Raw genomic sequence first — 22,115 nt, forward strand, 5'->3', positions numbered from 1 at the left:
GACGAGTCTAGTTAAATGGCTAAATACAAGGTTTACAGAGGACTTTTTCATATTCTCCACTATTTAAAAGGAATTGACACAGAGTTTTCAAAGGTTGGCTTGCTTCAAGAGTCTAGCTTTTTCAAGTTTTTCTCTTTAGGTTTACTCTGTTTTGATCCCAAATCCACATAATAAAAATAAAAGGTAAGGAAAGGAATGAATAAGAATTAGTGATGTTAATCTAACTAAATCCAAGGGCTTGAAACAGCTCCATATTTATATTTGGATTGCATGTTTATTTTGTTTCCTCTAACATTGTCTGTGTTTTCATGAAAATAAACTGGCCTGAGTCATAGCAAATTTCTGGTTGCTGGGTGTGGCTTCCTTCGCGAATGCCCACATCCTATCCTTACTGGCTTATTGGCACTTTGCGGGCTCAGGCCTAACATGGAAAAAAGTAGTCATATTTATCTACTTACTAAAGCTTTTTTATTTTTAAACAGAAAGTTGTAAGTTGAAAGTCTAAAATCTAATATACTTATGTCCTTAGGATAGTTTCCTCCTTGTAATGTTCACACAAAATAAAAATAATGTAGTGGCTTGGGGAAGTAGGGGCTTCACTTGATTAATTTCTCAATTTACATGAACTATTCTCGTTTGTAAGTTGCTTGGAGAAACAGGGGACAGTCACTGTTTGCTTTTGTCTTTGCTGTTGGTGCATCACACTTTTCCTGACAGTCTTCACCCACGATACGATGATGATCTCCACTGCCTTCAGCCCTGGAGCATGGACTATTCTGATATCCATGACCCTCATCTTTAATTGGAAAGACAGAACCCATTGTTTCTTGCAACTCACTATTCCAACAGAAAGTTCAGTGTGCACTTGTGACTGCAATTCCTCCTAACACTGTTGAAGGTTAGAAAAGATAACGTGGAAAGTTCATGGCTAGTCCCTGACACACAGTGAGGGTTCAGTGTTGGCAGCTACTTCTGCTATGATTGTTATTGTCACCATCATCATCTTTATCATCATCATAGGCTTGATGCCATCCCCCGATTTTAAAAATCCGGCCATTTTTTAAAAATTAGAGATGCTGTAGGTTTTCCAGAGAAACCATGCAGAAGATTCTGAGTTCTCATATACCGACCCCCATTATTAATACTTTGCATTAGTATGGTACCTTTGTTACAGTTGATGAAAGAACATTATTATAACTGTACTCTGAACTATAGTCCATTGTTTACATTGGGGTCCACTGTTTATGTTGTACAGACCTACGACTGGTTTTTTTTTTATTCTAGTAACATATATACAACCTAAAATTTCCTCCTTTTAACCACATTCAAATATATTTTTAAGAATAAGGAGTGAGTGAAAATTGGAAGTTATGGTAAATTCTGAAACAACTTTTCACCACCGCCCTGTGCTCTCTGCTTTACCTTCAGTTACCACCCACCCCAAGGGAATCACTGATCACCAACTCAAATTGCTCTTTGCTGTTATCTCAGGTAACAGACAGTTAACTCTCTTGACAACCCCAACTTTGGGGACTTTTAATATAATAAAATAAAGTTAAAAGCCAACAGCTAGTACTCAAGATGAGAGTTAAATCAGTTTTACTTAGTGTGTATCATCTAGTGAAATTTAGCCTAATTGTTATGTAATAGAATTTAGGCTTGAGAGCTACCATAGACCATAGGAAAATAAATTTAATAATGTCAATTCTTAATTTAATAAAATATAAAGAATATCTTCTTGAGTGGAAATGGTGCAGACTTATTCCAATGACTGGTAATGTTCATGTCTTTCTACTTTTAGAAGGAAAGAGAAACTTTCTTTTTTTTTATAGTAACATGGTCCAGAGCTGTGCTGTCCAAAATGGTATCCAGGAGCCACATGTGGCTATTTGCCTTTACATGTAAATTCATTGAAATTTTATAGCCACGTGTGGTTTAACAGCTACTACACAGGACATTTCCATCATCACGGAAAATCTTTGTTGAACAGTGCTGGTCTAAATGATACTTGAACTGTATTAGAAAGTCATTCTATTATTTCTGCAATTAATTTTGATGGAACATAAATAAAGCTTAGGGAACAATAATGTGGAACAACTTATTTTGCAGTGTACTCATAAGGAACTCGGGGCCTAAATGCCTTCTCATCTCCAAGATGACATTTTCTCCAACCACTCTGATCTTTCCTTTCTCTGAACTTGCACTGCATTCCGTATCCCACCATTTAGCACCGTTCATTCCTCATGTAATGGGTGTTTGTTTTATCTGCTCCAATGGCCTATGTCAACTCCTGGCCTGGGGGATCTGGGCAGGCCCTTTTTCTATGGCCTTCATTGCTGAACTGTTCATCTCTAGCTAAAATAGACTAAGGACACCAGACAGTGGCTTTCATTAATGTTTGAATAACCTTGAGAAACAATTAAGAGCCCCTTGGATTTGTATTAGCGGTATCTGCCATCTATATCTTCAGCTACATGAGGTATCAACTAGCCCTGGAAATGGCAACCTGGAAATGTGGGCTTTAGTCTCCTGTGCTGATAACTGGTTAACTTGGCTCACCATCTAAGTGCCTTTTACAGCCCATCTTGTCTAACAAGACCACAAACTCATATGGAGGGTCTATTACTACACTAAGCCCTAGGCCTCCGAAGATGGTCTTCAATTACATGAGGAAATAGGACATTACAATGAAAGGGAAAGTTCCAGGCCAGGCACAGGGTAAAAACCAAATAAGATCATAGAGAGCAACCCTATCCAGTAAATACATAGTGTGAGCCAAAAATATGAGCCACATAGGTAATTCAAATTTTTCTAATACCATGTTTAAAAAAAAGTAAAAATAGGTGAAATTAATATTACTAGTGCATTTTGTTTAACCCAGTATATCCAAAATATTATCACTTTAACATGTAATCAATATAAAAATTACTAATGAGATATTTTACATTCTTCATTTTGTACTAAATCTTCAAATCTGGTGGGTGCATTTACCACACATCTCAGTTTGGACTAGTGACATGCAGGAGTAAGTAGTGCAGCTACAGAGAGAGTGGATGCTGAGGTGTAAGATTAGATGAAGGGATGCTCAGTGTACAGTGGGGTTTTCAGGAAGGGACTTGAATTGACCTTGAGAGCATGGCAGGATTCTAAGGAATAGAGAGAAACAGGAAGAACGGTCATGTGAACCCAGGAAAGTTCTGGGCTAAACCTGCTTGTCTATCCAGAGAGACCATGGGGATGAGGTAAGGTTAAAGAGGCTTGAGATCGACTTATTTGGTTTTCTCTATCAGTAAAATCAGCATTTGTTTCTCCTGTATGCCTGGTACTCAGTTCAGCAATGGCAGCCATAGAAAAAGGGCCTGCCCGGATCCCCCAGGCCAGGAGTTGACATAGGCCATTGAGCCAATAAAGCAAACACACATTACATGAGGAATGAATGGTGCTAACTGGTGGGATACTGAATGTAGTGTGAGTTCAAAGAAAGGAAAGACCAGAGTGGTTGGAGAAAATGTCATCTTGGAGATGAGAGAGCATTTAGGCACAAGCAAAAATAGGGCCAAATCTGTGTAAGTGGTAAGAAGAGTAGTATGGCAAGGAGAGTAGCATGACAGAGAGAAGCATGAGAAGGGGAGTATCATGGCGAAGGGAGCAGCATAACAAGGGGAGTAGTGTGACCATAGGAGTAGCAGAATAAGAGCAGAATTTTGGAAGAATGGGGGAAAATAAGATTAGATGGTTGAGGTGGGTTCCTAATAGGAAGATCTTGGCACTTGGATGCAGAAGTTAAGACTTGATATATAGTCTTTACCACAGAAGCAACATGATGAAGGTGATAATTTGGGTAACTGATGGGTGACAGAACACAGGATGGAGCAGAGGGGAGGGAAAGGAGGAAAAGCCACCAAAAAGGTCGATAGTAAGTCTGAGTGATGGAGCCTGAACTAGGCTGGTGGTCTTGGGCAAGGTGGAAAAAGAGAGAAAAATCTGGAAGATGGTTAAAGAAATAATAATGTGGTCATCAGTGAGGTAATAGGGAATAAAGAAAAAGGGAGAATCAACCGTTGCCAGCAGTGCCCCTCATCTTGCTTATTAGCTCCCTGAGGAGTGATGGCAAGCCGGCTCGGCTCTCCGTGGCTTCCGGAGCAGTGGGGGCAGCAGGTAATAAAGCATATATGGGTGTAATTATAATTATAACCATGCAGTAAATGTTTTGAAGGGAAAGAACAAAGTGCTGTGAGTAAAAAGAAGAAGAGTGGATCTTTTTACAAGAGGGTTGTCATGGAAAACTTTGCTGAGGAGATGACAATTGAGTTTGAGACCTTGAGATAATAGAAATGAGTCCTGAGCTGATGTGGGGAAATTGATTCCAGCAGAGAAGGAGGAAGGAAGGAGTGAAGGCAGGAGTGAGATTACCATGTTTGAGGAGCTGAAAGAGGGACACATCCTGAGGCTGAAGTAATAGGTAGTACAAGCACAAAAATAAATCAGAGCCAGGACTAGTCAGATAATAAGAACTAAGAGCACATCCTTCCCATGGAATCTAAAGGGTTTTGTTGTTTGTTTGTTTTTTGCTCATCAGCGACCAATTACTGACACTTTTGTAATGACAGTTTGCCTTCACTTGCTTAAACCATGGGGTATAATTGCGATCTCTGTTTAATTTGTTTTCTACATACAAGAGCAAAAAACCTTCCCAGGGATGAGCCTGGCCTTGGCATCGTGGGATTGACAATGCCGTCTTGACCAAAAGGGGGACGAGAAATGAAACAAAATAAACTTTCAGTGGCTAAGAGATTTCAAATACAGTCGAGAGGCCGTTCTGGGGGTTACTTGTTTGCAAGCTTCAGTCAAATATTGCAGTTTGCCACAGTATGCCAAGCCCCAACCAACAGTATTCCTGGAAACCCTAAAGAATACCCTGGGCTCTATCTAAGACTCTATAAAAGTTTTACCTATTAAGTTTATTTTTTCAGAAACTTAAAGCCTCCAGATGGCTCCTATGCCAGATAAGCCCTGAAACCCAGAGGTACCAGCCTCTCCAAGAACATCAACCAGCTTCATTCCTCTACCCCTTAATGTCAACACCCCTTTGCAGCATGAAGAAGTTAGAATGGTCATTGCCCAGATATCCCTGAAGATTAAGAGAATGATCGAAGGAGAGGGAGGAGTTGTAATGGAGAAGTTAGGAGTTAAAAAATGATTATGACTACTGACTCATTATATAGCTATTTCTTTTTAGCTTCTAGTATATTAGAACAGCCAGAAAGAAATACCTGAAATTGGTGAACTGTAATCCAGTAGCCTTGATCTTTGATAATGATTGTATAACTATATAGCTCTTCTCTTGTGACCGTGTGATTATAAAAACCTTGTGACTGACACCCTCTTTATCCAGTGTGTAGGTAGATGAGTGATAAAATAAAGACATGGATGAAAGAAAAATAATAGTAGGTTGGGGATTTGGGGAAAAAAAACACCCCTACATAAACTATGGACAATAGTTAATAGTACTACTTTAACAATCTTTCATCAATTGTTACAAATGTAACACTGTTACAAAAAATAAAATTACAAAAAAAGTGCTATCATCAATTGTAACAAATTTTCCTCACCAATGCAAGTATTGGTGGTAGGGAGGTATATGGGAATCCTGTATTTTATGCTTGATTTTTCTGTAAACCCACAACTTCTCTAATGAAAAGTTTTTTTAATTAAAAAAAAAGTTTGTCCATAAACTCTCACACAACCTTAAGGCGATTGTGTGGAAATAAAAGACAATGAGTATTTTTAAATACATTTTTTATTGTGAAATTTAACATATATACAGAACAGTGATAACTTTCAAAGTAGTTCGAGAGCAAATTTCAAAGAATGTTGTGGGTTACAGTTCCACAATTTCAGTTATTTCCTTATTGTGATGTATAATATATATATACAGAAAGTTGATAACTTTCAAAGAACAATTTAACAAGTGGTTATATAGGTAATTTCAAAGAATGTTATGGGTTACATTTCCACAGTTTAATTTATTTCCTTATTGTGAAATATATATACAGAAAGGTGACAACTTTCAAAGTACAATTTAACAAGTAGCTGTAGAGCAAATTTCAAAGAATGTTATGGGTTACAGAGCCACCATTTCAGTTTTTTCCCTCTAGCTATTCTAATACCCTAGCATCTAAATATATATATAAAGATTCAGTGTTCATAATCCTTTGTTAAATCCTATCTTGTCTGTTGCTACCCCTTCCACTCATTTAATCACTTTTTCGATCTTCAGGGGTGTCTAGGCAGTGACCACCCTGACTTGTTCATGTTGAAAAGGGGCATTAACATTATGGGGAAGGGAGCTGCATCTGGTTGTTGTTCTTAAAGAGGCTGTGGCCTCCGGGTTTTAGGACTTGACTGGCATAGGAATACTCTGGTGGATTTAAGTTTCTGAAAAATATACTTAGTGAGTAAACTTTTATAGAGTCTCGGATAGGGGCCTAGGTATTTTGGGACTACTCTTGGTTAGGACTTGGCATACTGTGGCCATTTGAGATATCTGACTAGAGTTTGCATAAGAGTAACCTTGAGGATAGCTTCTCAACTCTATTTGAAATCTCTTAGCCACTGTAGTTTTATTTTGTTACCTTTCTTTTCCCCCTTTTGGTCAAGAGACAATGAATATTTTTATGTATACATTACAACAAACAAACAGACAAACAAGAACAGAAATCCTGAAAATGAAGGCTCTGTTAGTCAAATCATCCACCTATTTGAGGGAAAGTATGAGCAACTCCCAAGAAATCATTCCAAAATCTCTTCTGTTAAACTGGAGAAAGAGGAGAGGAGAGGAGAACAAAAGTGTGAGTTTATCTTTAGCAAAACCAGCCCTTGACAGAAGGCTGGCTTCACTAAGGGGACAGTGACTTAGGCCCACCTTGGCATGGAACAGTCTAGATTCTTAAATGAGGAGGTGGGAGGGGGAAAGAAAACCTTCTGGAAGCTGAACTTGTAAACTCGAAGGCATAAATTGATGATAACATCATGATTCCTAGAAGAATAATGGAATGAAAAGGCCCAGTGTTCTTGGGGGCTGGTATTTCTATGGGTGTGAAAGGTGATTTTGTCCACTTCCTGAATGAGGTGGCAAACAAAGAAGGATGAAAGAGGGCATCATATTAGGGATCTGAGCATTATTCCACTTCTTTTCTAATCTTCCCAAGAGGAGATCCTCATGAATTGGTTTTGAAGGGTGAGAATTTTGAAATTACGAGCCGCATCCTGGGTATCTCAGAGGGGAAACACTGTGTGTTCTCTTTGTGCCATGCAACTTGAAAACTGAATCAGGGTGTTCTAGGGCTTTCAAGAAGTTTAAAATTATAACAAGATGGGAGCCAAATATAGCTTTTTTACCCTCTCCCCCCAAAATAGTAGTTGGATAATCAATAATCAAACCTAAGGGCATATATTGAATAAGTCACTACAGGGCAAGAAATACAAGGAGGAAGATATGGTCCTGCTTGCAAGGATTTTGCATTCTAATCACATAGTATTGTATCATACCGGTTCAAATGCATTTTCCACTTTAGGTTTCTAAAACAGAAAGTTCTTGTTCTCCTCTAAAGAACTTTGGCACTGTTGACCTTTGGGGCCAGGTAATTCTTTATTGTGGGGGGGGGGGCATCCTGTTTATTGTAGCATGCTTAACAGCATCCCTGACATCTACCCACTAGATGTCAGTAGCACCCACCACCAGTTGTGCTGTCCAAAAATGTCTCCTGACTTTGCTAGATGTTTTCTGAGGGACAGAATTGCTCCCTATGTTGAGAACCATGGGTATAGACACTCCCATGAGAGTTCTATATCAATATAGAAAGCTTTAGTATCAATGTGGGTGGAGCATTTTTACAAAAAACAGCAACAACAATAACAAAAAAGCAAAACAAGACTAAATTTTGAACTTCCAGGTTTGGGTTCCTACCAAACAAAGAAGAATGTCTCCTATGTAAGATTAAGCCAGAGACAGATTCCTAGTTTTATGAAAATAATAGGGTGGCCCTACCATGCATAGGGGTTTGACTGGGTGGCAGTTACCTTGTTACTTTCCCAAATCCTTGGTCTCTTTCTTGGCAGTTGGGTGAGATGCAGAGGGTCGTTGGGAATGATCTATCTCAATTCAGGTTTCTCTTAGTTTTCCTGGTGGTCTTACTTCTACCCATCTGTGCTATTCTAAAGTGCAGAGAACTGGACAACCCAAAATGGGTTATATTCATCAAGCATGGATGTTCCTGTTTTATCAGGAAATCTGCTACTGTTTATCATGGACTTGTACAAAGACCTGGTGCTTGATTCTGTGGAAGAAAATCAGCATCCGTGATGCCAGCAGTGTGTGTGTGGGACAAATTATATATGCGTACCATATTATGAAATATCTATGCTATTCATGTGACAAACAGAACTCAAAGGACATTGGCAATGCTTATATTTCTACCCAGTTGTTCACAATGGCCGCCTAATCCTGTAACATAGAAGAAAACCCACCACATCCACTTATGTGGGATAAGCATTTTACAGGATAAATGATGCATGACCTTTTATTTCTATCAGCTAACCAATTAAAAACATCCAAAACTTGGTTCAGTGTTTGCTTTCCAACGATTCTTTCACCTTCATGCGTGATACTAGGCACCAGACTATCTTGATGATAACCCCTGATTTCCTTTTTCCTAGTGCATCCACTCTGGGAGAGTGTGGACCTGGTTCCGGGGGGTGATCGACAATCACCAATCAATATCCGATGGAGAGACAGTGTTTACGATCCTTGCTTAAAACCCCTCGCTATCGCTTATGATCCAACCACCTGCCTCCACATCTGGAATAATGGGTACTCTTTCCTCGTGGAATTTGACGATTCTACAGATAAATCAGGTAAAAGCAAGATGTGGTAGTCTCATCTGGAGTAAAATGAACAGTTTTATGTCAACCTGGGATATGTTAAAGTACCTCCATGGTATCCTTGATCTCTTTTGTTAGCAATGCCATAGAAGTCATTTGACTGTATTTTTGAATGTATGGAAAAATAATTCCTTCTAGTTTTATGCATGTTTCCTTCAACTACTATACGTAGCACTTTCTATTAATACATGCATCTATTGCTGTGTATAGATTCTATGATTGGTATAGAAGATAGGGCATGAAATTAAAGCTTTGCCAGAAACTTATGTGTGTGCATTGAGTATGTACTAATTTTCCTCTGTTTGCTGACTTTTCAAGTAACTTCCATATTAAATGCTAATACTATTTAATGACTTTTGACTAATAAGATTGCAATAAATTTGAAATGGGGCAAAAAGAATATTCCTGTGTGTATGAGGTTACAGTCTTTAACAGCTCATTAAGACTAGTCATATTTTAGAAAAATGGAAACTCATAATCAGTTAGTAGTGTTATCTATTTTTAAAGAAACACAATTTAAAAGGGATTTCCAAATTCAAATATTAGATTGTTCTTGGGTCTTCTCTTTCTTTCAACCTACCTGGAAACTAATATGAATGATTTCAAAGTTTATCTGAAAACTCTTTATGTCTATTAAAGGCAAAATGTGATTAATTCTGGGCAAGTTCCTTCTTCTCCTCCTTCTCCTCCATCTTCTCCTCCTCATTCTTAACTGAACTTTATGGTATCAAATAGTCCTAATTATTCTGAAATTGTTGTTATGTGAAATAGTGTATCTAAAGTAGTGGTTCTCAACCAGTTGGGATTTTGCCACCCCATCCCCCATCCCCCATCCCTATCTGAGGACATTTGGCCACATCTGGAGGCATTTTTAGCTGTCACAACTGGGCCAGGAGAGGGTTGCCATTGGCATTTAGTGGGTAGAGGACACGGATGCTGCTACACATCCCACAAAGCACAGGACGGCCTTAATGATGAGTTATCTAGCCTCAAATATCAATAGAACTGTGGTTGAGAAACCCTGATCTAAAAGAAATCTGTTTTCTTTCATGAATATGGGGAAATGAGTCCCTGAAACTGATAATGAATGAAGTAAAAAATGTGACTTAAAGAATGAAATGGAAGAGTTTACTCCTTTGTTTATCCTGGCTCTAGAATTCTCAACCTCATCTTTGTTTTTCTTGACATTTTCCTAGCAATGCTCTGATACTTAGAACCTGGTCCTCTGGCCTGATGCCAAAAGACTGCTCCTCTAATCTGCTTAATCTTGCTCTGGTTCTCTTTCTTCTGGCATATTTCGCTCCTGTGATTCTGGAAGTATTCGAGTCTGTCCTTGAGGGTGGCTCTGCAGCCATTTTCTTCTTTCTCCTCCATGGCATGATCCGGCCCCCAAACCCTGAACATCATATTTACACATCTCCAACTAAGAAGAAATGGCTCCTTTTCCTCTTGGATTCATGGGCATCTTTCTTAATTTTTGCAAAACCCAAGAGGGTGCCCCCATCTCAACTGGGGGCCCAAAATATTGCATCACCTCAAATTTTTCAAAACAGCAAGCTAAATTCCTCTCTCCTTGATAGCTGTACTATTATTCCTACCCAATCTGATCTAATGGGCAGACCCAGCCTACAGAGCACCAACTCTCACTCTGGATGCATAGCCATCTTCTCAAGCCTCCATCCCAGTGAGTTCCCTGGCTACCTTCTTTCTTTTCTTCTGAGGATCCTGTGGCCAGGCACTATGTGTTGCCAATATATTATGGCTTCAATGAGCTGGGAATCTTCAAAATTTGTTTAATGGGTTTCTTAACCAAGTGAGTTAATTCCCAAAGTCATTCAGAGCAAATAGCTGTTTGTTTTATTTTTTTATATATCTTTTAACATCCACCCATTTGCATGGCCAGTCTCAGATGGAAGTCAAATGACCTGCGTTTTCCTCCTAACAGTTCTTTAGATACTTGCAAGCCCAACTGATTAAGTCATTTCTTGATCTTACCTTCCCTGGGTGAGTTATTCTCATGATGTTTTTACAAAATATGCAAGAAAAATTGTAGAGAGGTGTTATTTTTCCCATTGTTGTGTTGGGAAAAACCAAAACTGATAGCCCCTTTTCATTATGCTTTAATAATTATTTGCTTTAAAATACCAGTAATCTTCACTAAGTACCTAACTTTCTCTCTTTTTCAACTTTCAGTGACTGCCTCCTATTTCCTGCTTATTCTTCTCTGCTATTTCTCCATGCTGTTACATAATAATCAATAGCATTCAAAGAGGAAGCCAGAGTGAATGAACATTAAAAAATAGTGAAAAAGTAAAAGAAAGCAAAGACATCCTAGAAATGAAGACAGATAAGAAACAATTCCAGAAAAGTAAGGATCTAATCAATATCAATGTCTATAAATTTTTAAATAGAAAAAAAAAAAAAAACAGGAACTGTCACTGCAGCGTGTTTTACAAAGAACTGGGAAAAGGTGTGCATGGAAAAAGGACTGGGGAGAGTATGTGGCAAAAACCTATAAAACCTTATGAGATGCAGCTAAAGTGGTGCTTAGGGGGAAATTTAATAGTTGAAAATGCTTATATTAGAAAAAAAGTTTCTCAAACCAATAATCCAGATTTCCACCTTAAGAAAGAAGAGCAAACTAAATTCAAAGCAAGCAGAAGGAAAGACAAAGAATAGAGCAGAAATTAAATGAAATCATAAGTTGGTTCTTTGAAAAGAACAGCAAAATTGACAAACCTTTAGCTTAGTGGACCAAAAGAGAAAAAGAGGGAGAGAGAGAGGACTCAAATGACTAGAACCAGGAATGAAAGGGGGCATCACGACCAACCTTACAGACATTAAAAGGCTTAGAAGAGAAGGTTTGTGGGTATCTCATACCACTGCCCCCTGCTGGATGTCAATTATTATTATTATTATTTGGTTTTCCTGAATAAGATGCTGTTATTTACTTTTGTGAGTGCAAGTGAGAGATCAAAACATTGTGCAGAAGGGCACTGAATTATCCTTGGGCTTATCAGCACTCTCAACAGGCATTGAAGAGAAGGAGATGTGAGTTCCATTGGTCCCCTCAAGAGGTGCTCCCTGCCCCAATCTTGCTTCCCTTATTTTACGCTTTTATGAGGCCTTAACCAGTGGACCCCGTAAGAATGCTTCCAGAAACATTTGAAGTTCTCTTTCCCTGTTTTCAGTCCTACGTTTAGTTGTTTGTGTGTGTGCTTTTTCTTTTAACAATTCAGTGATTTTTAGTAAATTCATAGAGTTGTGCAACCATCACCACACTGTGATTTTAGAACATTTCCGTCACCCCCAAAACATCCCTGTTGTCCATTTCCTGCATTGACCTTTTATTTTGTAGGAGTCCTGTGGCGTGTTACCTTTGTCTTCACCCTCCCTCTCTCTGCCGGTTCCTTCGCCTCCACGTTTCAAAGGAAAGGAAGCAAGTGAGCATTAGATAGACAGCTTACTAAAAGCTGGACTCTATGCTAGGTGTTTTATATCTGCTATTTAATTTTTACAAGTTTAATCCTTTCTCCTCTTAGAGCACATAAAGAACAAAATATAAACAACCTCAAACATCTCTGTTCCCCTTATGACTACTCCGCTCCCTATTTCGCTGTCTTCTGCCTCCCTTCACCGCCGTTTGCCAATGATCCTACTTCCCCTGTCACCTGCTCATCTGCCCCCATTCCTCCCCACCCTTTCCCTTACTCCTGCTGAGGTTACCACTGACGTCCCAGTTAACAAGCCCAGCAGACACCTCAGGTCCTTGTTCACTGAGGATCTACCAAGTGCCAGGCACTGGGCTAGGTGCTCAGAATCAAAAGAGGAATAAGGGATGGCCCCTGTTTTGAGGAGCTTTTGGTATAGAGGGGAGACCCTTTGGAAGAGCTGGTGCTCATGTGGAGTGTTAAGTGCTGTGACGGAGGTGTGCCTGTGGGTCCTGGTGAGGGATGGCTTCTTGGGCGGCCCAGCGGAGGTGGAGGTGAGGAGGCAGCACGGTGCTGGCATTAGGCAAGACTGTGGACAGTGCACAACGGAAGTGCAGGTGTGAGGTAGGCAGGAGCCAACTGCTGGAGGGCTGAGCAGACCACACTCAGAAGCTGGGGATCTGGGCACGGCTCAGCTGGCTGCTTGGGCTCAGGGTCTCTCCTTGGACCGTGATCAAGGTGTCAGCCAGGTTGGAGCCACTTCTGAGCTCACCCATGTGGCCCTTGGTAGGATTCAGTTTCTCTCAGGGCCTCAGTTTTTCTTGCTGGCTACTGGCCAGTGGCTGCCCCTGGTTCTTTGCCACATGGGCCTCTCCATGGGGCATCTCCCCACATGGCAGCTGGCTTCAGCAGAGCAAACAAGGGAGAAGAGCCAGAGAAGGCGAGCAAGATGGAAGCCGGAGTCTTTTTGTAACCTAATCTGGAAAGCGACCTACCAGCTCACACTCGGGAGGGGATGACACAAGGGTGTGCATACCAGGAGGCAGGACCCATTGGGGGCCATTTTAAAGGCTGCCAGGACACATGGCTCATGACACACACAGGATGCAAACTGAGATCCATTTCTGGCAAAGTGCGTGCACTTAACCACATTAGATAGTAGAATACCTCCTGTCTCACCTTTCCCCTGTATGCCATTTATATGGGTATCATGCCCAGCACATAGTGGGGACTTAAAACGATTTTTCCAGCCACCAAGGGCCAGAGTCAGATGCCTGGGCCTGACCTCTCACAGGGATCAAAACTGCAGATGTTCTTACAGGCCAGGGAGGCAATGCAAATGAGCAAGGCTGGGGGGCTCAAAGGAAAAGGACAGTGGAAGGGACTGTGGAGAAATGCTGGGCCCATCTGAAGGGGATGGCCATTTCTCCCAGCTGGCCACTTGTTGCCCAGTGGGAGTGTGCACCCAACACAGCCAGATCATCCCACTTTCAGGTCAAGTTACAAATTCGGATGTTTACAGGCAATCGTCCAGCTTTACAAGTTGGCAACTCATTGGAAATGTGTTAGGTACTGTCTGAATCCACACTGAGTGGGTGAATTAAAACACCCCTGAAGACCAACATTGTCTTCTGCCCTCACCCCCAGTAGCCACCCATTGGTGACTTCTCCTCTGCCTTGTGTTGTTTTAGGGAGAGGAGAGAAAAACTGGCTGCTGTCCTCTGCCCTGGTCACTTAATTAGGGACCAGAAATGCAATTTAGTTCAACAGATTGAATTAAATATTTGCCCAAATCATACAAACGCTATGGAGCTGACATAGAAAAATCTTATTCTTGGAAGATGTCACTTTTATTTTATTTCAGCACACTTTAGTACAGTCCTGTTAATTTATTGAATCACGTAGTATTTGTTCTCTGCTCCTCCCCTGCCTCCAGAAGGGGTCGTTTGGTTTTTCATTCACCTCTTTTAAAACTCCTCCTCCTTCTTTTTTTAAAGAGGAAATTATGTAAAATACGTTTTTAAGTTGGTAAGGGATATAGCAGATACATCCAGCATAATGGGTCCCTGGAGTTGCTATACTCCATCACTTGCGTACATAGAATTGAAACGGTGATGTAGTAAACTCTAAAGGCCATTACAATGGACGAGATGGATGGTTTTATTGTTGCTGTATTGGTTTGACCAAGTATAGACGTTGTCAGGGGTGGATTAAATGGGGAAAAAAATGAGGAACTAATATGCTTTAGCAAATTCAGGCCCCCAATTTTTTTTTTTTAAATCAGCACACCCCAGAGCCCAAGGAAGAGTGATTTTAAAAACTTGTCTCCTCTGAATATCTTGCCTAGAATGTATTGATTTCACTAGTCCCAGAAAAACCTGGTTTAACAGAAGGTATTTAATACCCCACACTGCAAGGGCCAGTGTGGAAGTGTGTGGATGACCCATGTTATTTTCACTCAACCCAAAGGGAGAGGGTGGTAACTTTTGACTTGCAAATTTCCTATTCCAGTTCAATGAGAGGGAAAGAAACACTAGGATCTTCAAAACTGGAAAAGCCAAGAATCAGTGCATAAAAAAGAAAGAGAGCCTCTTTTGTCCCCTTGTTTCAGTTTTAAGAGATTGGGTTAGATACATATGCTGAAAGAAATTTGTAGTTTGTTGCACACTTAAAAGAAAACCGAGGAGCCGGGGCAAGATGGCAGACTGGTGAGCTGTATGTTTTAGTTACTCCTCCAGGAAAGTAGGTAAAAAGCCAGGAACTGCGTGGACTGGACACCACAGAGCAATCTGTCTTTGGGCATACTTCATACAACACTCATGAAAACGTGGAACTGCTGAGATCAGCGAAATCTGTAAGTTTTTGCGGCCAGGGGACCCGCGCCCCTCCCTGCCAGGCTCAGTCCCGGGGGAGGAGGGGCTGTCAGCTCCAGGAAGGAGAAGGGAGAATTGCAGTGGCTGCTCTTATCGGAAACTCATTCTACTGATTCAAACTCCAACCATAGATAGACTGAGGCCAGACACCAGAGACTCTGAGAGCAGCCAGCCCAGCAGAGAGGAGACGGGCATAGAAGGAAAACAACACGAGAAGCTCCAAAGTAAAAGCAGAGGATTTTTGGAGTTCTGGTGAACACAGAAAGGGGAAGGGCGGAGATCAGGCCTTGAGGCGCATATGCAAATCCCGAAGCAAGGCTGATCTCTCTGCCCTGTGCAACTTTCCTTAATGGCCCTGGTTGCTTTGTCTATTAGCATTTCAATAACCCATTAGATCTCTGAGGAGGGCCGGGTTTTTTTTTTTTTTTTTTTTTTTTTTTTTTTTTTTTAAATCCTTTTTGCTTTTTCTAAAACAATTACTCTAAGAAGCTCAATACAGAAAGCTTCAAAGAATTGAAATTTGGGCACGTCAAGTCAAGAGCAGAACTAAGAGAGCTCTGAGACAAAAGGCAATAATCCAGTGGCTGAGAAAATTCACTAAACAACACAACTTCCCAAGAAAAGGGGGGTGTCCGCTCACAGCCACCATCCTGGTGGACAGGAAACACTCCTGCCCATCGCCAGCCCCATAGCCCAGAGCTGCCCCAGACAACCCAGTGTGACGGAAGTGCTTCAAATAACAGGCACACACCACAAAACTGGGCGTGGACATTAGCCTTCCCTGCAACCTCAGCTGAATGTCCCAGAGCTGGGAAGGGGGAGCAGTGTGAATTAACAGAGCCCCATTCAGCCATCATTTGAGCAGACTGGGAGCCTCCCAACACAGCCCAGCAGCCCAGAACTGCCCTGGGGGGACGGCACTCACCTGTGACATAGCACAGTCATCCCTCAACAGAGGACCCGGGGTGCACAGCCTGGAAGAGGGGCCCACTTGCAAATCTCAGGAGCCATACGCCAATACCAAAGACTTGTGGGTCAGTGGCAGAGACAAACTGTGGCAGGACTGAACTGAAGGATTAGACTATTGCAGTAGCTTTAAAACTCTAGGATCATCAGGGAGATTTGATTGTTAGGGCCACCCCCCCTCCCCGACTGCCCAGAAACACGCCCCACATACAGGGCAGGCAACACCAACTACACACGCAAGCTTGGGACACCAATTGGGCCCCACAAGACTCACTCCCCCACTCACCAAAAAGGCTAAGCAGGGGAGATCTGGCTTGTGGAGAACAGGTGGCTCGTGGTCGCCACCTGCTGGTTAGTTAGAGAAAGTGTACTCCACGAAGCTGTAGATCTGATAAATTAGAGATAAGGACTTCAATTGGTCTACAAACCCTAAAAGAACCCTATCAAGGTCAGCAAATGCCACGAGGCCAAAAACAACAGAAAATTATAAAGCATATGAAAAAACCAGACGATATGGATAACCCAAGCCCAAGCACCCAAATCAAAAGACCAGAAGAGACACACCTAGAGCAGCTACTCAAAGAACTAAAGATGAACAATGAGACCCTAGTACGGGATATGAAGGAAATCAAGAAGACCCTAGAAGAGCATAAAGAAGACATTGCAAGACTAAATAAAAAAATGGATGATCTTATGGAAATTAAAGAAACTGTTGACCAAATTAAAAAGATTCTGGACACTCATAGTACAAGACTAGAGGAAGTTGAACAACGAATCAGTGACCTGGAAGATGACAGAATGGAAAATGAAAGCATAAAAGAAAGAATGGGGAAAAAAATTGAAAAACTCGAAATGGACCTCAGGGATATGATAGATAATATGAAACGTCCGAATATAAGACTCATTGGTGTCCCAGAAGGGGAAGAAAAGGGTAAAGGTCTAGGAAGAGTATTCAAAGAAATTGTTGGGGAAAACTTCCCAAATCTTCTAAACAACATAAATACACAAATCATAAATGCTCAGCGAACTCCAAATAGAATAAATCCAAAAAAAACCCACTCCGAGACATATACTGATCACACTGTCAAACATAGAAGAGAAGGAGCAAGTTCTGAAAGCAGCAAGAGAAAAGCAATTCACCACATACAAAGGAAACAGCATAAGACTAAGTAGTGACTACTCAGCAGCCACCATGGAGGCGAGAAGGCAGTGGCACGATATATTTAAAATTCTGAGAGAGAGGAATTTCCAGCCAAGAATACTTTATCCAGCAAAGCTCTCCTTCAAATTTGAGGGAGAGCTTAAATTTTTCACAGACAAAGAAATGCTGAGAGAATTTGCTAACAAGAGACCTGCCCTACTGGAGATACTAAAGGGAGCCCTACAGACAGAGAAACAAAGACAGGACAGAGAGACTTGGAGAAAGGTTCAGTACTAAAGAGATTCGGTATGGGTACAATAAAGGATATTAATAGAGAGAGGGAAAAATATGGCAAACATAATCCAAAGGATAAGATGGCCGATTCAAGAAATGCCTTCACGGTTTTAACGTTGAATGTAAATGGATTAAACTCCCCAATTAAAAGATATAGATTCGCAGAATGGATCAAAAAAAATGAACCATCAATATGTTGCATACAAGAGACTCATCTTAGACACAGGGACACAAAGAAACTGAAAGTGAAAGGATGGAAAAAAATATTTCATGCAAGCTACAGCCAAAAGAAAGCAGGTGTAGCAATATTAATCTCAGATAAAATAGACTTCAAATGCAGGGATGTTTTGAGAGACAAAGAAGGCCACTACATACTAATAAAAGGGGCAATTCAGCAAGAAGAAATAACAATCGTAAATGTCTATGCACCCAATCAAGGTGCCACAAAATACATGAGAGAAACATTGGCAAAACTAAAGGAAGCAATTGATGTTTCCACAATAATTGTGGGAGACTTCAACACATCACTCTCTCCTATAGATAGATCAACCAGACAGAAGACCAATAAGGAAATTGAAAACCTAAACAATCTGATAAATGAATTAGATTTAACAGACATCTACAGGACATTACATCCCAAATCACCAGGATACACATACTTTTCTAGTGCTCACGGAACTTTCTCCAGAATAGATCATATGCTGGGACATAAAACAAGCCTCAATAAATTTAAAAAGATTGAAATTATTCAAAGCACATTCTCTGACCACAATGGAATACAATTAGAAGTCAATAACCATCAGAGACTTAGAAAATTCACAAATACCTGGAGGTTAAACAACACACTCCTAAACAATCAGTGGGTTAAAGAAGAAATAGCAAGAGAAATTGCTAAATATATAGAGACGAATGAAAATGAGAACACAACATACCAAAACCTATGGGATGCAGCAAAAGCAGTGCTAAGGGGGAAATTTATAGCACTAAACGCATATATTAAAAAGGAAGAAAGAGCAAAAATCAAAGAACTAATGGATCAACTGAAGAAGCTAGAAAATGAACAGCAAACCAATCCTAAACCAAGTAGAAGAAAAGAAATAACAAGGATTAAAGCAGAAATAAATGACATAGAGAACAAAAAAACAATAGAAAGGATAAATATCACCAAAAGTTGGTTCTTTGAGAAGATCAACAAGATTGACAAGCCCCTAGCTAGACTGACAAAATCAAAAAGAGAGAAGACCCATATAAACAAAATAATGAATGAAAAAGGTGACATAACTGCAGATCCTGAAGAAATTAAAAAAATTATAAGAGGATATTATGAACAACTGTATGGCAACAAACTGGATAATGTAGAAGAAATGGACAATTTCCTGGAAACATATGAACAACCTAGACTGACCAGAGAAGAAATAGAAGACCTCAACCAACCCATCACAAGCAAAGAGATCCAATCAGTCATCAAAAATCTTCCCACAAATAAATGCCCAGGGCCAGATGGCTTCACAGGGGAATTCTACCAAACTTTCCAGAAAGAACTGACACCAATCTTACTCAAACTCTTTCAAAACATTGAAAAAAATGGAACACTACCTAACTCATTTTATGAAGCTAACATCAATCTAATACCAAAACCAGGCAAAGATGCTACAAAAAAGGAAAACTACCGGCCAATTTCCCTAATGAATATAGATGCAAAAATCCTCAACAAAATACTTGCAAATCGAATCCAAAGACACATTAAAAAAATCATACACCATGACCAAGTGGGGTTCATTCCAGGCATGCAAGGCTGGTTCAACATAAGAAAAACAATCAATGTATTACAACACATTAAAAACTCGAAAGGGAAAAATCAATTGATCATCTCAATAGATGCTGAAAAAGCATTTGACAAAATCCAACATCCGTTTTTGATAAAAACACTTCAAAAGGTAGGAATTGAAGGAAACTTCCTCAACATGATAAAGAGCATATATGAAAAACCCACAGCCAGCATAGTACTCAATGGTGAGAGACTGAAAGCCTTCCCTCTAAGATCAGGAACAAGACAAGGATGCCCGCTGTCACCACTGTTATTCAACATTGTGCTGGAAGTGCTAGCCAGGGCAATCCGGCAAGACAAAGAAATAAAAGGCATCCAAATTGGAAAAGAAGAAGTAAAACTGTCATTGTTTGCAGATGATATGATCTTATATCTAGAAAACCCTGAGAAATCAACGATACACCTACTAGAGCTAATAAACAAATTTAGCAAAGTAGCGGGATACAAGATTAATGCACATAAGTCAGTAATGTTTCTATATGCTAGAAATGAACAAACTGAAGAGACACTCAAGAAAAAGATACCATTTTCAATAGCAACTAAAAAAATCAAGTACCTAGGAATAAACTTAACCAAAGATGTAAAAGACCTATACAAAGAAAACTACATAACTCTACTAAAAGAAATAGAAGGGGACCTTAAAAGATGGAAAAATATTCCATGTTCATGGATAGGAAGGCTAAATGTCATTAAGATGTCAATTCTACCCAAACTCATCTACAGATTCAATGCAATCCCAATCAAAATTCCAACAACCTACTTTGCAGACTTGGAAAAGCTAGTTATCAAATTTATTTGGAAAGGGAAGATGCCTCGAATTGCTAAAGACACTCTAAAAAAGAAAAACGAAGTGGGAGGACTTACACTCCCTGACTTTGAAGCTTATTATAAAGCCACAGTTGCCAAAACAGCATGGTACTGGCACAAAGATAGACATATAGATCAATGGAATCGAATTGAGAACTCAGAGATAGACCCTCAGATCTATGGCCGACTGATCTTTGATAAGGCCCCCAAAGTCACCGAACTGAGCCATAATGGTCTTTTCAACAAATGGGGCTGGGAGAGTTGGATATCCATATCCAAAAGAATGAAAGAGGACCCCTACCTCACCCCCTACACAAAAATTAACTCAAAATGGATCAAAGATCTCAATATAAAAGAAAGTACCATAAAACTCCTAGAAGATAATGTAGGAAAACATCTTCAAGACCTTGTATTAGGAGGCCACTTCCTAGACTTTACACCCAAAGCACAAGCAACAAAAGAGAAAATAGATAAATGGGAACTCCTCAAGCTTAGAAGTTTCTGCACCTCAAAGGAATTTCTCAAAAAGGTAAAGAGGCAGCCAACTCAATGGGAAAAAATTTTTGGAAACCATGTATCTGACAAAAGACTGATATCTTGCATATACAAAGAAATCCTACAACTCAATGACAATAGTACAGACAGCCCAATTATAAGATGGGCAAAAGATATGAAAAGACAGTTCTCTGAAGAGGAAATACAAATGGCCAAGAAACACATGAAAAAATGTTCAGCTTCACTAGCTATTAGAGAGATGCAAATTAAGACCACAATGAGATACCATCTAACACCGGTTAGAATGGCTGCCATTAAACAAACAGGAAACTACAAATGCTGGAGGGGATGTGGAGAAATTGGAACTCTTATTCATTGTTGGTGGGACTGTATAATGGTTCAGCCACTCTGGAAGTCAGTCTGGCAGTTCCTTAGAAAACTAGATATAGAGCTACCATTCGATCCAGCGATTGCACTCCTCGGTATATACCCGGAAGATCGGAAAGCAGTGACACGAACAGATAACTGCACGCCAATGTTCATAGCAGCATTATTCACAATTGCCAAGAGATGGAAACAACCCAAATGTCCTTCAACAGATGAGTGGATAAATAAAATGTGGTATATACACACGATGGAATACTACGCGGCAGTAAGAAGGAACGATCTGGTGAAACATATGACAACATGGATGAACCTTGAAGACATAATGCTGAGCGAAATAAGCCAGGCACAAAAAGAGAAATATTATATGCTACCACTAATGTGAACTTTGAAAAATGTAAAACAAATGGTTTATAATGTAGAATGTAGGGGAACTAGCAGTAGAGAGCAATTAAGGAAGGGGGAACAATAATCCAAGAAGAACAGATAAGCTATTTAACGTTCTGGGGATGCCCAGAAATGACTATGGTCTGTTAATTTCTGATGGATGTAGTAGGAACAAGTTCACTGAAATGTTGCTATATTATGTAACTTTCTTGGGGTAAAGTAGGAACATGCTGGAAGTTAAGCAGTTATCTTAGGTTAGTTGTCTTTTTCTTACTCCCTTGCTATGGTCTCTTTGAAATGTTCTTTTATTGTATGTTTGTTTTCTTTTTAACTTTTTTTTTCATACAGGTGATTTGAAAAAAGAAGGGAAAGTTAAAAAAAAAAAAAAAAATGAAAAATGACAAACAAGGGAAAAAAAAATAAAAAAAAATATGTAGTGCCCCCTTGAGGAGCCTGTGGAGAATGCAGGGGTATTCGCCTACCCCACCTCCATGGTTGCTAACATGACCACAGACATAGGGGACTGGTGGTTTGATAGGTTGAGCCCTCTACCATAAGTTTTACCC

General features: G+C 40.1%; 1 protein-coding gene across 6 annotated transcripts in view; it reads left to right on the forward strand.

Moving 5' to 3' along the window:
- Positions 1–22,115, forward strand: part of CA5B (carbonic anhydrase 5B) — a 105,455-nt gene that overhangs the window by 62,941 nt on the left and 20,399 nt on the right. For all 6 annotated transcript variants that reach the window (XM_037822583.1, XM_037822586.1, XM_037822584.1 and 3 more), the window contains one exon: positions 8,719–8,916. In XM_037822583.1, the coding sequence (XP_037678511.1) occupies positions 8,719–8,916 (198 nt within the window). The remainder of the gene's footprint in view (positions 1–8,718; positions 8,917–22,115) is intronic.

Source organism: Choloepus didactylus, chromosome X (genome assembly GCF_015220235.1).
Source record: "Choloepus didactylus isolate mChoDid1 chromosome X, mChoDid1.pri, whole genome shotgun sequence".
Classification (NCBI taxonomy): domain Eukaryota; kingdom Metazoa; phylum Chordata; class Mammalia; order Pilosa; family Megalonychidae; genus Choloepus; species Choloepus didactylus.